This window comes from Brachyistius frenatus, unplaced genomic scaffold (assembly GCF_029030835.1).
Source record: "Brachyistius frenatus isolate BFR_SWC_R1_liver_20210118 unplaced genomic scaffold, ASM2903083v1 Contig_1, whole genome shotgun sequence".
In the NCBI taxonomy this organism is placed as follows: Eukaryota; Metazoa; Chordata; class Actinopteri; family Embiotocidae; genus Brachyistius; species Brachyistius frenatus.
In genome coordinates, this window is record NW_027210600.1 from 923,645 (window position 1) to 938,915 (window position 15,271).

General features: G+C 41.7%; 1 protein-coding gene across 5 annotated transcripts in view; it reads left to right on the forward strand.

Annotated features, from left to right (window-relative positions):
* Positions 1–15,271, forward strand: part of LOC138615953 (chloride channel protein 2-like) — a 160,657-nt gene that overhangs the window by 116,726 nt on the left and 28,660 nt on the right. For all 5 annotated transcript variants that reach the window (XM_069689897.1, XM_069690074.1, XM_069689984.1 and 2 more), the window contains 4 exons: positions 975–1,044; positions 2,799–2,909; positions 7,123–7,336; positions 13,649–13,782. In XM_069689897.1, the coding sequence (XP_069545998.1) occupies positions 975–1,044; positions 2,799–2,909; positions 7,123–7,336; positions 13,649–13,782 (529 nt within the window). The remainder of the gene's footprint in view (positions 1–974; positions 1,045–2,798; positions 2,910–7,122; positions 7,337–13,648; positions 13,783–15,271) is intronic.

Sequence of the window (15,271 nt, forward strand, 5' to 3'; positions counted from 1 at the left end):
TTCTAAGCAGTATGTGTGGAGAAAACCAGGCACTGCTCATCACCTGCCCAATACAATCCCAACAGTGAAACATGGTGGTGGCAGCATCATGCTATGGGGGTGTTTTTCAGCTGCAGGGACAGGACGACTGGTTGCAATTGAAGGAAAGATGAATGCGGCCAAGTACAGAGATATCCTGGAAGAAAACCTCTTCCAGAGTGCTCTGGACCTCAGACTGGGCCGAAGGTTCACCTTCCAACAAGACAATGACCCTAAGCACACAGCTAAAATAACAAAGGAGTGGCTTCGGAGCAACTCTGTGACCATTCTTGACTGGCCCAGCCAGAGCCCTGACCTAAACCCAATTGAGCATCTCTGGAGAGACCTGAAAATGGCTGTCCACCAACGTTCACCATCCAACCTGACGGAACTGGAGAGGATCTGCAAGGAAGAATGGCAGAGGATCCCCAAATCCAGGTGTGAAAAGCTTGTTGCATCATTCCCAAGAAGACTCATGGCTGTACGAGGTCAAAAGGGTGCTTCTACTCAATACTGAGCAAAGGGTCTGAATACTTATGACCATGTGATATTTCAGTTTTTCTTTTTTAATAAATTTGCACAAATTTCTACATTTCTGTTTTTTTCTGTCAAGATGGGGTGCTGAGTGTACATTAATGAGAAATAAAATGAACCTTTTTGATTTTAGCAAATGGCTGCAATGAAACAAAGAGTGAACAATTTAAAGGGGTCTGAATACTTTCCGTACCCACTGTAGTTCAGGGTCTTTGTCAAAAGAAGAGTGAAAGTGACAGCTCAATCTAACCTCAGCAATAAGCCTCGTATGGGTGCCTCCTCACTGCTGGTGGAGAATTCAACTTGGTTATCATTGAGGGGCACAGCGGATGGTACTCCAAAGCTAATTGAAATGCAACCCTGTTCTTTCTTTTCATGGCTTTTCTTTCTTTCTTTATCTGCCTGTTTTTTTTCTCTCTTAGTTCTGGATGTCTGCCCTGGCCACCACCATCCCAGTGCCCTGTGGAGCCTTCATGCCAGTATTTGTCATTGGTAAGAAGGAAATGGCCGTGTGTGTGTGTGTGTGTGTGTGTGTGTGTGTGTGTGTGTGTGTGTGTGTGTGTGTGTGTGTGTGTGTGTGTGTGTGTGTGTGTGTGTGTGTGTGTGTGTGTGTGTGTGTGTGTGTGTTCAAACAGTGAGAGTAGATGTGTCTGTCGGAGACCACTTTGGTAAAAACGTATTATTTAAGTTTCATTAACGTAGTGTCTGCAGGAGAGGAAGAACAGGAAAACCAGCTCTTATTGCAACTTGAGACAGTTTGTACATTATTCCAAGGTGTTAGCCGGGTGTATGGGGTTACATTTGTGCCACAATCACTGAACAAACTCTCCCGGGAATCAAACAAATCTAAATAAATCTGAAGTGAACTACAATTAACATTCGAATAATTTTCCGATATAAATCTGATGCAGATGTAGTAACTATATTCAAACACCTAGCTACCAGTTGAGGGGGGAAAGGAAAGCAGACTAGTCCTTTTTAGCGGTAGCGCAGTGCTACATCAGTTACAGTTACAGCTTCTGATCAGCGCCATCTTTTCCATTTGGAACCAGGATCTTCCATATAAGGAGTTTCACACTCTGGAAACCCTCCAGCTAACCGGAACCAAAGCGGGACCAGCTTACTGGAAACCTCAACAAATCCACACGAGCTAATATTAGCTACTTTAATTACAGTGTACAACAGGACATAAAATATCAATCTAATACAAATATTAAACTAAAAGAAATACTGCTAACAGCATCCTCCAAAGGACGTAACCACTAACACAGAAGAACTTTGTATCTATTGAAAAACAAAAAAAACAGGTGTCGCGCCAATATGACGCAGCGCGCAGCAATGCGTGGAAGCAACACACAGCACGGAAAAAAAAATGGATAAGTTGCCCGCCATCCCAGTAATAACGGTACCGCAGGTCATACAGCGATGCCATTGTACGACCCGCTTTCTTAACTCTTCTCCCCTCATCCACTGTGACACTGCAACAGAAAGAGGTGAAGATAAACTGAGTCTTTTCCCTGGGGGAAAACCACCACAAGTCGAGCTGCCAAGGTACAGAGAAGTAGTTGCGTGTGTCGAGAGGTCGGGAGTGAAGATGAAGTGCTGCAGCAGCAAAGTACATAAAAAGCTCTTTCTCTTGGGGAAAAAAGATGTTTAGGCGTGGTGGCGCTGGAAATAGGACAGTCGTGTGAAGTCTCACTGGGCCGTGCGACGTTAAGACCCGACATTAAAATCTTCTATAGGCCTTCAAATGTCATTAATGGATCAATCATTTTCAAAAGGACCATCAGCATATGCATTCGAGGGTCTGAATTCACTGGTTAAGATCAAAATGAGTACAATTTTGAAAATGACTAAATATGTCTAGAAAAAAGCTGACGCTTTTGAAGCGGGACCTCTTTTTTTTTTTTTTTTTTTTTTTTGATAACTTCTAGTGGCCACCAGTGGTACTGCACTTTAATACACTTCCGCACTGGTTTCAGTTTTGAGCAATAGCAGTTATTGTGCAGACCTTAGAAATCATAGTGTAAAATACTGGACAAATAAGTTTCTGTAACCAGTTGCACTAAAGAGAAATTAGAATGATTTTTTTGTTTTTGTTTTTGAATTGTGGTGAAATAGTATCATTGAGTCCTGCTTGAGCGCCCAGTATTGATTGCAAGTCTCTGTTTCTTTGTGTGTGCCCCTATGTGTGTGTGTGTGTGTGTGTGTGTGTGTGTGCGCGTGCGCGTGCGTGTGCATTTCAGGGGCAGCCTTTGGTCGTCTGGTCGGAGAAAGCATGGCAGCCTGGTTCCCAGATGGCATCAACACAGATGGTACCATCTACCCCATAGTGCCCGGAGGTTACGCAGTCGTGGGTAAGTTCGCCACATTCCTGTTCACCTATCACTTCCTGACTACTCTTCTATTTTCAAATTTTCCTCATTTTACTGCAGAAATATGTTTTGGAACCTGCAGAAAGGTGACGAAAGAGTTTTTAGCAACGTGGAGGCCATGTACGCATTTGGGTTCTCATTAGGATTCTGTGAGGCATCGATCCTTCCACTTTCACTTTTCTAATCACTGCTCATAGAAAATGAATCCAAATCAAATTCCCCCCACAGCCTAGTGCCTCAGTTTACAGCTCCAAGTTTAGACGTTATAAGGACCCTGATTAAAGGAGACACAGAGTACGATCAGAGCTAAACACTCAAGACAGAAATCGAATTCCATTTTGAAGATCACCAGCTCAGTCTTAACCAAGAAAACGCCTGCAAAACAACACAGCTTTCACAGCTCATAGTGAAGCTGTCGTGTGATATCCTGCAAGGAAGTCTGACAGTGGGAAGTTGTGATGTGAAGAAATGGACATTGTGTTGTTGCTTCATGGAACCAAATCAAATGGCACAGATATACTACATATACATAATACATAGTAATATACCCAAATTAATAATTTGAACAGATTATATGACTGGTCTATTGATCACTTTTTCGGTTACTGACTCATTTCACTTAAAAACTTTTCATTTTTCCACCATTTTACCCTCGTCCTTAATGTATTTTCCAAATGTTCACACATTTTATTCTCCAGTTACTCTGACAAATGTCAAAAATCTGAAACTCTAGTTTCAGACCATTTCTTTTTTCAATAGAGTTCATTATTGGAAGCTAAATTAGATTGCTAAATTAGTAACTCCAGCAGCTCTTTCACAGTAACAGCCTTTGTTCTGAAAGTCCTGAATGGGATTTTTATAATGAAGCAACTGCAGGAAATTTTGTGTTTTCATTCGCACTAGCTGAACAACACACATTTTTCTCATTTGTAGGGCATCAAATACTGACGTTTCGTAATGGCCGTTGGCGTCAGAGATACGCACAAGGTGCTCTTTGGTGTCTAAGACACATGCACAAGGTACCTTTTGAGTTTTCCACCATGGTGAAGAGAAATGGGAATGAAGTCCACGGAAGGATCGAACAAACCCAAGGACTGGTGTTAGAGTCAATGCTAAAGCAAAAGTCAGCAAGGATTTCTGTTAAGTAACCCCAAACTATGATCTTTTCCTAAGTAGTACTGGATGGTTTTTGAAACACAGCCTTTCTATCGCAAACACAAACAGCTTTGATAAAATGTCAGTATTTGATGCTCTGGGAATGAGGACATGCTGGACATGGAAAATGGGGAATCTTGCCTCCTCAAAATAAAGAAATATTCCATCGAGAAAGGACACGTAAATCAAGTGGATTCTTGTAGACACTAAGTCTAAAACAATAAAGAAACTGAGACATTTCAAACTAAAATCATCAGATATGATAGTTTATTTCTAACCGAACGGAAATGAAAAACAATTTTTGTTTGTGTGTGTGAAGTTCTTACATTCGAGGGGGGGGGGGTTGTCTTTTATTTATGTTTTCAAAGCCCCATAAAGACTGAGTTGAAAGTTGCAATTCTTAAAGTCAGGTTCGAGGCTTTCTCATACTGGTTTTCGAAGGTCGATACAAATATTTGACGACAGCCCTTTGTTTTTATTTGGGGATCTTTTTGCTTGTGTGTTGTTTTTTGTTGTTATTTTTTTACAAACATATCCTCAACAAACATTTTTTTATTATGTCAGTACTTCTTGGTGAACAAACCATGTGATGGAAACCGTGTTTGTAATGACCCCAAACTTCTCTTAAACTTCCCTCAGCACTGCAATATGTTGTTGTTCATCAGCAGACCTAAACACCGATGTGATGTGATGTGATGCGATAAGTTCACATCAGTTGACGTATCCAGACAATTCCTGGGTCTGGCTTTACAGACGATGATGCAGAAAAACTTGAGTGAGTCGTAATAAGTAGCAAAAGGGAAATGATCGTAGCTGTATGTGGCTGAACAGAGATATTGGACCCAGTGCTTCTTTAAACAGATGATCACACACAGCCTATACACATCCATTCCTCCTGAACATGTGCCTGATGAGGTGCAGTGCTGCTACAGAGCTACTTGTTGACAGCCGTGCTCATTACGCCCCTGCTGCAGATTGGTGGTTTCTGTGTTTTTTCTGGGGCTGCTGATGTGTTGTGTTGTGCTGTACTCTACTGTAGCTGATGACTCAGCCCTTTACAGGCCTGACACTCTGATGAGCCTCTTTCATCTCACGGTGCAGCTCGCTTTAAGGACTAAATGTTATGATGAGCAGCGGGAGCAGTAGCATTTATCTGAGGCGGATAGGCAGACATACACCAGCTTAATTAAGTTACAAGAAAGAACAATGAAACCTGCCTTTGTAGACTCTCCCGTCCACCATCTGTTTCTCTCTTCTCCCTTTATTGTAATGCCTCCATTCTCGACTGTTTTTTTTTTTCCCCAGTGTTCATCTCATTCTTTGGATTGGACTCATCCATTTTCTCTGTGTGTGAAGGCTCACTTCGCCTCATGCTGCTCTGTCGGCTTTGATGCAGCTTTTATATTGCTCTTTTCACAACACTTTATTGGGGGGAAAAAAGATTTGGAAATATCGAGGTTCCCTTTTGTATTGAATTAGCTGAATAAGTTGATTTTTGCCTTGTGCCCATATGAGAGAGGATTGTGTAAAGAAGGATGTGAGTTTTAGTTTATTGGGTTGAGAGTGTACCGAGGAGAGAGTGGTTGTTTCTGTCAAGGAAACTGATACCAGGATGGTGACTCAGAGTCTTTGAATGAATTGCTTCCCAAAGCTGAAGTTTGGTTTTGTGGATTGAATCAATAATGTTGTAAAGACAGCATACCAACCAGTATCATGCCAGAGTGTGTAATACACCCGTCATTCCACGAAAGGATAACGTGTCACTTTTCTTGCCTTTGGAATAAGAAATAAGGTGTTTTAGGTTTAGGTAACAAAAACTGCATGATTATAGTCATGAAAAGCTTGTGGTTTGGGTAACAACGCATGTTAAATACTTTAAATATATTACATGTAATTAATTTACTTATGTTACTGAAAAGAAATTCACATTGACTTTTGTTATCTCATGGACTTGAACACCGATCACCTGGCTGAAAGTCTTGTGTTTGTTTCATTCAAGCTGCAACCAGAAGTGACGTCACTCGTTGGTTTGTGAACCCTCGTTATGAAGACGAGTGAAACAGAGATAACTCGTGGAGAAATTTGATTGAGTCTGTGGAGCCGGAGGCTTTTTGGAGCCGACCTCTAGTGACACTCGGTGGTATTGCAGCTTAAAGCACTTTCGCATCGGCCTCATTTTTCAGAGCCGGAAGCTCCATCCACTTTTATGTACAGTCTACGGTTTCATCCGACCTCCTCCCTACGCGCACATTATCCCCTCTTTGTACCTCATCTGGTGACCTATGTCACATGACCGTCTTTAACTCTGGTCATATGTGCTTGTACGTTTCACATCTGGACGAAGCAAAGCGTGACACTGACACTGTTTCCCCTAGTGGACTGCACAAAGTATTACACACTTTGGCTTGATACGGGCATGAGTGTACAGTATTGTGTAGCCACAAAAAGAGAGCGATGAACAGATTTCTACACATCGATTCCTTGTATTATTTTACAGTGTGTGGTAACAGCACAACTGAACATTATGGCCACCTAGATGTCCGTTATCTTTTTCTACATACAACTGTCAGATAAATATAGTGGATTAAAAGCAAATATATGTTTTAGGATAGACAGCTTTTAAAAAAGTTTTTAAAGATTAAAAAAGGTTTTAAGGATTAAAAAAATGAAGCACTGGTAAATATTAGGACTTCAAACTTTTACTTGAAACATTCTGTAAAATAGACGAATAAGATGATTTCTTTTTTCAGCTGCTCTGGTGAAAAAGGGCATTTAAAAGTGAGAAATATCAGCAACTAGTTGAGATCTTGAGTTGCTGGTACTTATCAACAATCCTCATTATTATATGCATTTGTTGCTCTTTTAAATCATGTCAGTCTTGAGCTTTCTCTGATTTTGATGGAAGATGCACCCTGAAAGGCTCCTTCAGCCCCAGACGCCACCTTTAACACCACAGCTCTAAACATTTGCTATTTCTCTGTTCTTTCTCTCACCCCACTGTCCTGTCCTGTCCTGTCCTGTCATGTCCTGTCCCCCAAAGGTGCTGCAGCCTTGTCGGGAGCAGTCACCCACACGGTTTCCACTGCAGTCATCGTGTTTGAGCTGACTGGCCAGATCTCCCACATCCTGCCGGTGATGATAGCAGTGATCCTGGCCAACGCCGTGGCCCAGTCCCTGCAGCCGTCCCTCTACGACTCCATCATCAGGATAAAGAAGCTGCCCTACCTCCCGGAGCTGGGCTGGGGTCACCACGAGTACGTACAGTGGGGCATGCTAAATAAAACACTGGCATAGCACTTTCAACACACACGACATGACATGTATTAAGATTTGTCAGCAGCAAGTAATAACAAAACGGAAACAGGAATAATGTTACTTTTTAAACAAAATGCTACCAACACTTTCTAAAAAATGTATAGGTATAAAGGAATAGCTTTATAGGATTTGAAAATAACAGAAGATCATGCTGAGAAAAAAGGTGAATCAAGAAAATAAGTAGCTTAGAAATGTTCCAAAATATTTTTGCTTTAAATTCATGAAAAATTATCAAAGAACACGAAAAACAGATTTATTTTTATTTATTTATTTTATTTATAGCCATGGCCATAAAGGTATAAATAAAAGCTTGTATTATGCACAATAGATTGACTCTATTACCGAGACACTTTTTTACAGTTTTGAATTCCCAACGTATATTTCTGCAACAATTTGTGAGTATATCCAATTGAACAATGTGGGATTTAAGAGATTATAGGAAATCCTTTTATTCCCTTTGTTAAGAGTTACAGTGATCGATGACACTCTCATTTCTACCCAGTAAATATAAAGCAACCGCCAGCAGTCTGTTAGCTTAGCACCAACTGCTAAAAACACAAAGCTAACATGGAAATTGGCGTGTTTTAGACATTCATTACTTTCACTGATGCTAATTGTACCTGGATCGGCCCACAGGCGGCCTTCAAGTCAGCATGCCAACATTTAGCGTGAGTAGAAAGATAATGCTACCCTGATGACAATTAAAAATGCCGTCCATGGGTTGCAACTTTTAACATGTTAGCTTGGATGAACTCCTCTATCACTGGCAAGTTGATAAGTGAGTGTGTATGATAACATACATGGTATATTCATGTTTGTGTCATTTACCTCAATGTACCGCTAAGACTGACGCTGTGTTGGTTTTACTGTGTGAAATGTGTGTATGACTATCTGTTTATTTGTTCTGTAAGGGGTTATTTCTTTCATTTTGCTGGTAAAGTTAGTCATATAACGTTTCAGATACTGCATATGTGGCAGTCGTAATCTCTTTTGTTCATAGGAGCGTCAAAGCTGACTGCAATTTGTTTCCTAATGGTTTTAAATATCGCTTGTAACTGGTATATTTGATCTCCAAATAGAGCACCTCCTAAGATTGAAATTTGCTTTACAAAACGACAAATGTGCGCTGGGGTGCCTGTCGCAATAGTTACATGGCGTTTAATTGCCTTCACGCTCATTAATAACTTATACCAACCCCACAATATTGAATGGGATTGCCAGCTGCTATGTGTCCTCAGAGCACTCTGAATCCATACAGAAGCACTTTTCATTTAATTGTTTGGAACTGATTATTGTTATGGATGTTGGCAAGTCATTTGGAGGAGGTAATAGTTCAGATGCATCATTCACAAATTGGGAATAATAAGGAAAAACTTTATTTCATCTTCCATCTGTTCGTCATTTTCTGTGGCTGTACCCAGAAGTCTTTCGTCTGTCTGCTGCTTGAGTCCTTCACTTTCTACGCCAGCACCTGAGTTGACCCTCGCTGTCCATCTCTTCGTTATCGCTCTCACTTCATCGCTGCTGTTCTCTTCTCCTCTGGCTTCTCTTATTATCTGCTGTGTCCTTACGGCCTCTCCAACGCAGCCTCAGCCTGTGTGTGTGTGTGTGTGTGTGTGTGTGTGTGTGTGTGTGTGTGTGTGTGTGTGTGTGTGTGTGTGTGTGTGTGTGTGTGTGTGTGTGTGTGTGAGAGAGTGAGAGAGTGAGACGTACATAGTTTGTAATTTTCTTTTTTCTGATCAAACACACTGTCGTCACACACACAGGATCCGCCACAGAAAAATGTTAATAGGTTTTGTATTCAGAAGTGTGCACACTTTCTTGAAAAAAATATTCTGGTTTTATCACAACTTGAATGTTATTTTAAAGGCAGAAGTCTGACTAAGCAGTCTGAAGTCAGCTGATCTTACAACACAGGATATACTGTATACTTTATATCAGTGGGAGCAGGACACATGGATAGCCACCCTCCAAAGGATGCTGCACTTCCACACAAAAATTATTTTCTTTTGAAAAATTGAAAAATATCAACAACACTAATGACAAAAATGTAATAAATCACCTTCGAGTGACTTGTCAACGTAACTTTTGCATGTTTACAAAGTAAGTAGAGTAAGTTCTACACCTAATTGTGGGCTCATCACTGGCCCCAGAGGCCAGACAGCAGAAACACCCTCTGCAGCGAAGAGGACTTGACATAGCGCCATCTTTTAGCCATGCTGCTAAATTGTCCTTAGTGGTCACTCGGTGTATCGCAACAGAAAAAATCCGCTGCAGCCCAAAATGAAATTTTGCAAAACAAAACAAAAAGAAAATATTCTATTAGGAATTCTTAATCCATGCAGGTTTTTTTGTAAAATGTTTCCACAGCTAAGTTAAGTGATTTGCTGAGGGAAAATGCGGACCAGCAAAACCGCAAGTGCACATGAGCAGTGGGACGCACATCCTAGAAGCAAACCCGAAAGTTTGAAATGTTTTTGCACTCATGTGTCAGGCAAGCAGTTTTCATTCAAGTAAGTAAGTATCAGCTTTGAATCTGGTAGCTAGTTATTATTATACTTCGAAGGCCCTGCTGCTGTGGTGAGTGTTTCCCCCCCAACAACCACAATGGTCAACCACACTTGAACATTAATAAAAGCGCGTGGCACACACATATACTGTAATTGCTTTTCCTGCGCAGGGATTACTGGCGACATTTCCAGTCTGTTCACTTTAGTCCTCAGTAGTTCAGGTAATTGGACTCAACAGCAACACCAAACCTACGACTGCACAAAGTTGTTTTTTCGGTATGAACCAAATGAGACGTTTCCTTTACTTTTTTTACTCATTAATCAACTAAATGAAATTATTTGCATTTAATGATAAACACGGAGTTCCCAAACGTTAAAGGTCATGTGGATGATTGAGAAACTCAGAAAGTGGAAAGCTCTGTGCGCATGTCTGTTTAACTGTGTGTACACAGTGAAAATAAATCCTAACATCATCATCTATCATCAAAAAATATAAAATTACCCCGACATAATGACATGTTTCAAAATGTTAAAAGTTGCGGAGGCATAAAGAAGATTGCGAAACTGCCAGGAAGACCCTCTGTGTGTGCACTTGCATAAAAATGTAATCTCTTTGGATCATCTATCTTTAATAAGACATGAACTTGAGTTGCTATACAGAGATCTCTTACTCTCCTCCATCCATCATGCACTTTCCCTCTGCCTCTCACCTCGCTCGTTCTCACACCAGTCTCCCATCACCGTGTGTGTGTGTGTGTGTGTGTGTGTGTGTGTGTGTGTGTGTGTGTGTGTGTGTGTGTGTGTGTGTGTGTGTGTGTGTGTGTGTGTGTGTGTGTGTGTGTGTGATATTACCGCAGCATACGAGAGTGGGGGGGGGAGGGCAGAGGGTGGGGGTTGAATTAAACACTGCAGGTAGTGTGGCCCCCACTAAGCTGAATGTGTTTTTCACTCGAACTGGAAATTATCCATCTCACACCCACGCATGCGTCCACCCCCCCCCCACACACACACACACACACACACACTCACTCACTCACTCACTCACTCACTTACATATGCACTTGTGTAACGCCTGCCGTTCAACATGCTCATCATGTACATTTGCTCAGAAACCCACACGGCCATGGGGAGAATTGGTTTTCTTTTATTTCTGTACAGCTTTTTCAGATATGACTGATCATATACGTGTTTCCGCTCCAGACATCCTCCTCCTCTATATTCATGCCCGGTAGCACACATATGAAATCTTTTCCACGTCGTCTCTCCCTCTTTTATTCCAACCAGTCTCTTGTCCTCTCTCTTGACGGATCCATCTTCATCACCAGAGTGGCATTTAAAAGAAAGTGCTGGAACAATTATAACATCACTGTCGTGCGCGTGCGCGTGTGCGTGTGTGTGCAAAGTCGTTTGTTTCTCTCTCTGTCACGGCGCCTTTCTTAGAATTTAATAATGGCCAATTATAGTTTGTTGAATAGGCTACGGTCCGCTGTTGTCTCTGCTCGTCTGACAGGAAGCGAAGCCGCGGGAGATGATCATATTTTCTCCGGATCATTACAACCATCCTCTCATTGGCTTCCACGCCTCCTCCTTCCATCCACACCCCCACCCATACACGCACGCATATCAACTCCCAAAGCCTCTCCACTTTACACTGGACAATACGGATGATCTATGAAGCCCGGATTTATCACCTTTTAAGTCTGTTTATCTCGGCTCAAATCTATAAGCCGCAGCTTAACGCAGGATAGCGCAGAGTGATCAGATGTATTGCCCGCCCTTTAGAAGGGAGGAAAGTTCAATTAAGAGGAAACCAATCAGATTTCATCAGCTGCCTTTGATATCTCGAGGGAAATTAGTCTTGGCAGCGGTTGTGGTCAGTTCAGAGGCATGCATTACATTATTCTCTCAGATCCACCAACAAATTAAAAGAGGCTGTCGATGCAGCAGAAAGAGGAAGCTTTCTTTAAGGGTGATGTTTTGTTTTGTTTTTTATGTTTTTACAAAGGTTCTTTTGGCTGAGATGTTGTTGTTGTTTTTTTACTTTTTTTTTTTATCACAAACTAATAGAACACAGTAATGATTCAATCTCCATCCAGTTCCTGTAATCTGTTTGATTTGTTGTTAACAGTAGGTATCTGATGGTGGAGGAAAGTAGTCAGTGGTGCTCAAGATTTGTTGCATTTTTCCATTTGGGATAAAGTGGAGAGTTTGAATAAGCAGTGGCTGTCCCCATATACAATTTTTTTTTTAAATACTTCCATGTAGACCAACAGCTCCCAAACTTCATACTTGCTAAGCAAAACATCCAATAGAATGATTTTGGTTACACTGTTGCATTAACAGGTGATCTATGAGATACCCTAACCCAGTTGGTAACAAAGATGAAGAGCACTGATTTACACCCACTGGTCCCCAAGTGGTCTGCCCTTCAGTGGCTCAGAAACCTTCATGCGAACCGGGTTTCCAGACTATAATCACAACAAAAACAGAAGCTTTGAGGAAAATATGGGGCGAACCAGGCCAGATGCAAATTTTAGAACCTTGATAAATAACCCCAGAACTGTCAGCTGTCAGCATAGCTAGAGAGCCGACCAGGTGTGTTCTGCACTTATTTTCTTCTTGGATAGTTTTGACCTCATGACTTAGTCCAGTGCTAATGAAGGAAGTAGCAGTAGCACTAAGGTGAAAGCAAAGGTGTCAGTGGCTGTCAATTCATTAAGGAGCATCTTTAAACTTGTTTTTTCCAAGTATATCTCAGCCTCAGCTGGCATTGAGTCGGTCTAAATCTCACCTCAGTCCAAAATAACTTGGTCACATCATAGCTGCTAATTTGTCGGAAAAAAAAAATTGAAAGACTTTGAATCTAAATTAATGTTGACACTAAAGGTAATCGGAGGTTTTGCAGAATCTTCCAATGTCATTGTTCTTCATCATCAATAGGGTAAAGATACCAATATTTTATACTCTGAACTGACCCTTTAATAAACTCACTGGAGGGAGGACTTAATACCTTCTGCAGTGGTTTGTTATAGCACCTCAAGAAAATCTGTAGAGGACCTTTCAACAGAATTTGTCAGCGCCATTCATTTTCCTAATAGAGATCTGAGGCTAACATTGTGCATTATGTGTATTGGTGTGGAGCAGGGGGAGGATGGTCATCAATTTAACTTTGTATTTCAAGCGAGGTCAGTGTATTGCGTTGTCGCCACAAGAAGGATTGGAGGGTTGGCCGGAGCCCGTGTCCTGGCACGGCTGCGGGGCTTGGCAGCAGAAACCATTGAGCGACTGCTGTCGTGTTCGCAGGTTTTGGCAAGCTCGAGCAGGAAGGGAAATTTGAGTGTTTATGACTTGGTGTACTGGTGCGTACGATTCTGCTGAGGCAAGATCTGCTTACGCAATGTCACCCACTTCCCCTCACTGTACACATGACCCCGCCGTCAGTGCGCTAACATCCGGATGACGCGTTGACAGTGAAACATGTTATTGGATTGACCGGTCAGCTTAATGCGGGACGTGCTATTGGTGTCGTCTGTGAAGGGGAGCGGTTACAGATCTCACATTTTTATAATAAAACTGCACTGACCGAGCTCCGGTGAATAATAAATAAAAACAACCTCTTGCCAAAGCATTATAGTGAAAGCAAATTTGTCCAAGTCACCATGTTGACACCATTCAGGGGAATGTTATTTCATACTTTAATGGATCCATCTTTCTTCTTTTCATTTACTTTTCTCACCTCAGGAAGTATAATATCCGTGTGGAGGACATTATGGTGCGGGATGTTCGGTACATCACACTGAACTGCTGCTACCGAGACCTGCATAATGTCCTGCTGACGGGCCATCTCAAGACTCTGGCACTGGTGGAATCAGCCGGTGAGACGCGCACACACACTCGTACAACTGATGCAAATTCACTCGTTGCAGTGCAACCTCATGCAAGGATGCATCCATACAAGTTAAAGATTTTCACCGAAAGCAAAAGATGTTATTTTTCTTATCCCAGTGCTTAGTGAATTTACATATGTTGTGACTGTATAGTGCAGTGACAGGAGGAAGGAGACGGATTGAAGGGAAATGAAAAGAAAACTGGAGTTTCTGCTGAGTTCAGTCAGAGGCTGAGCTGAACACAAACACACACAACTCACACTCCCACAGACATCTGCTGCTTGCTCACAAACAGCGAGTGTGTACAGTCGGTATATTGGTTGTTTTGGGGGAATCAACATAAGTTTACTTTAGGGGTCAAATTCAGGCAACTGACAAGCTGCACCAATAAAATATGCAATATTCATAATGGATCAAATGAGGGTTCAATGTAAGTCGGATCACTCATAATAACAAACACACAGAGAATTTACTGTATCACCCACCGGTCCAGTTCTCACCAGTTCTACAGAGCGTTTTAGACTCTTCTAGCTCAGTGTTGGTTTTCTGGCCCACAATCCCATTTTCATCAATCTGTCATCAAAAAGGCTGTGAAATACACGTTTACAGCCCCAAACGACACCTTAAAGAGCTGCATATGTCTGCCAGGAGCTGGAGACCAAAACAGAGCAAAAAGCAGAGTAAATACTGAACTCACATTCTTCAGGTTGGGCACAAACATCGTTCCAAATGAATGTTAATGTTGTTCAGTGTCAGGCAACTGTTTCTGAACATGGTCATAATAAAAATTCAAATTTTGTGTTTGAAGAAAATATCTAATGATGCAGCTTTAATTCCCCCTAAAAAAAAGCACATTAGTTTGTAAATTGCACTGACCGCTGCTGTGTGAGGAAATCAGAGCTCTGGAGATACTAAAACATCAAGAGTCAACAGTATTTCCTTTCATTTTAAAAACCTAATAATTTTTAAATAGTTAAGCTTCCATCAGATAAAGTGAATCCCAACAGTTGCTTTGCGACCGCCTACTTTTGGACGCCTGGAACTGTTGCTTCAATGTGTTACAATGGAAGAAAATAGTGTCATGTTGTAAGCACCCACCAGTGTGAAAACAACGAGGGGACGCGGTATCAAGAAATCCATTTTTACAGTAGTAAATCCTGCGTGCGATCTGTGTGCACGTCGCTGTGTCTCACAGGTCTTTGTTCGATGTTGCTGATGCAGCGCCTCCAGTTGGTACCACAAACGAATCCCAGTGACCTTGGTGCCGTGCTCATTAGGAGTGATTGATTGATTGAAGAACCTTCCCGGGTGCAGCTTGCTGGTGGCACTGGCCACCTCACTGAAGTGCAAATTTGGTATTCCAAACACTGTTTCAATTATGCAATCATGCAGGAACAATTAGCTGCGGCATTTAACCAGATACATAATCAGCACGCACTGTCACAAAGGCAATTACTTAAAGCAAGCAAGCTGCCCC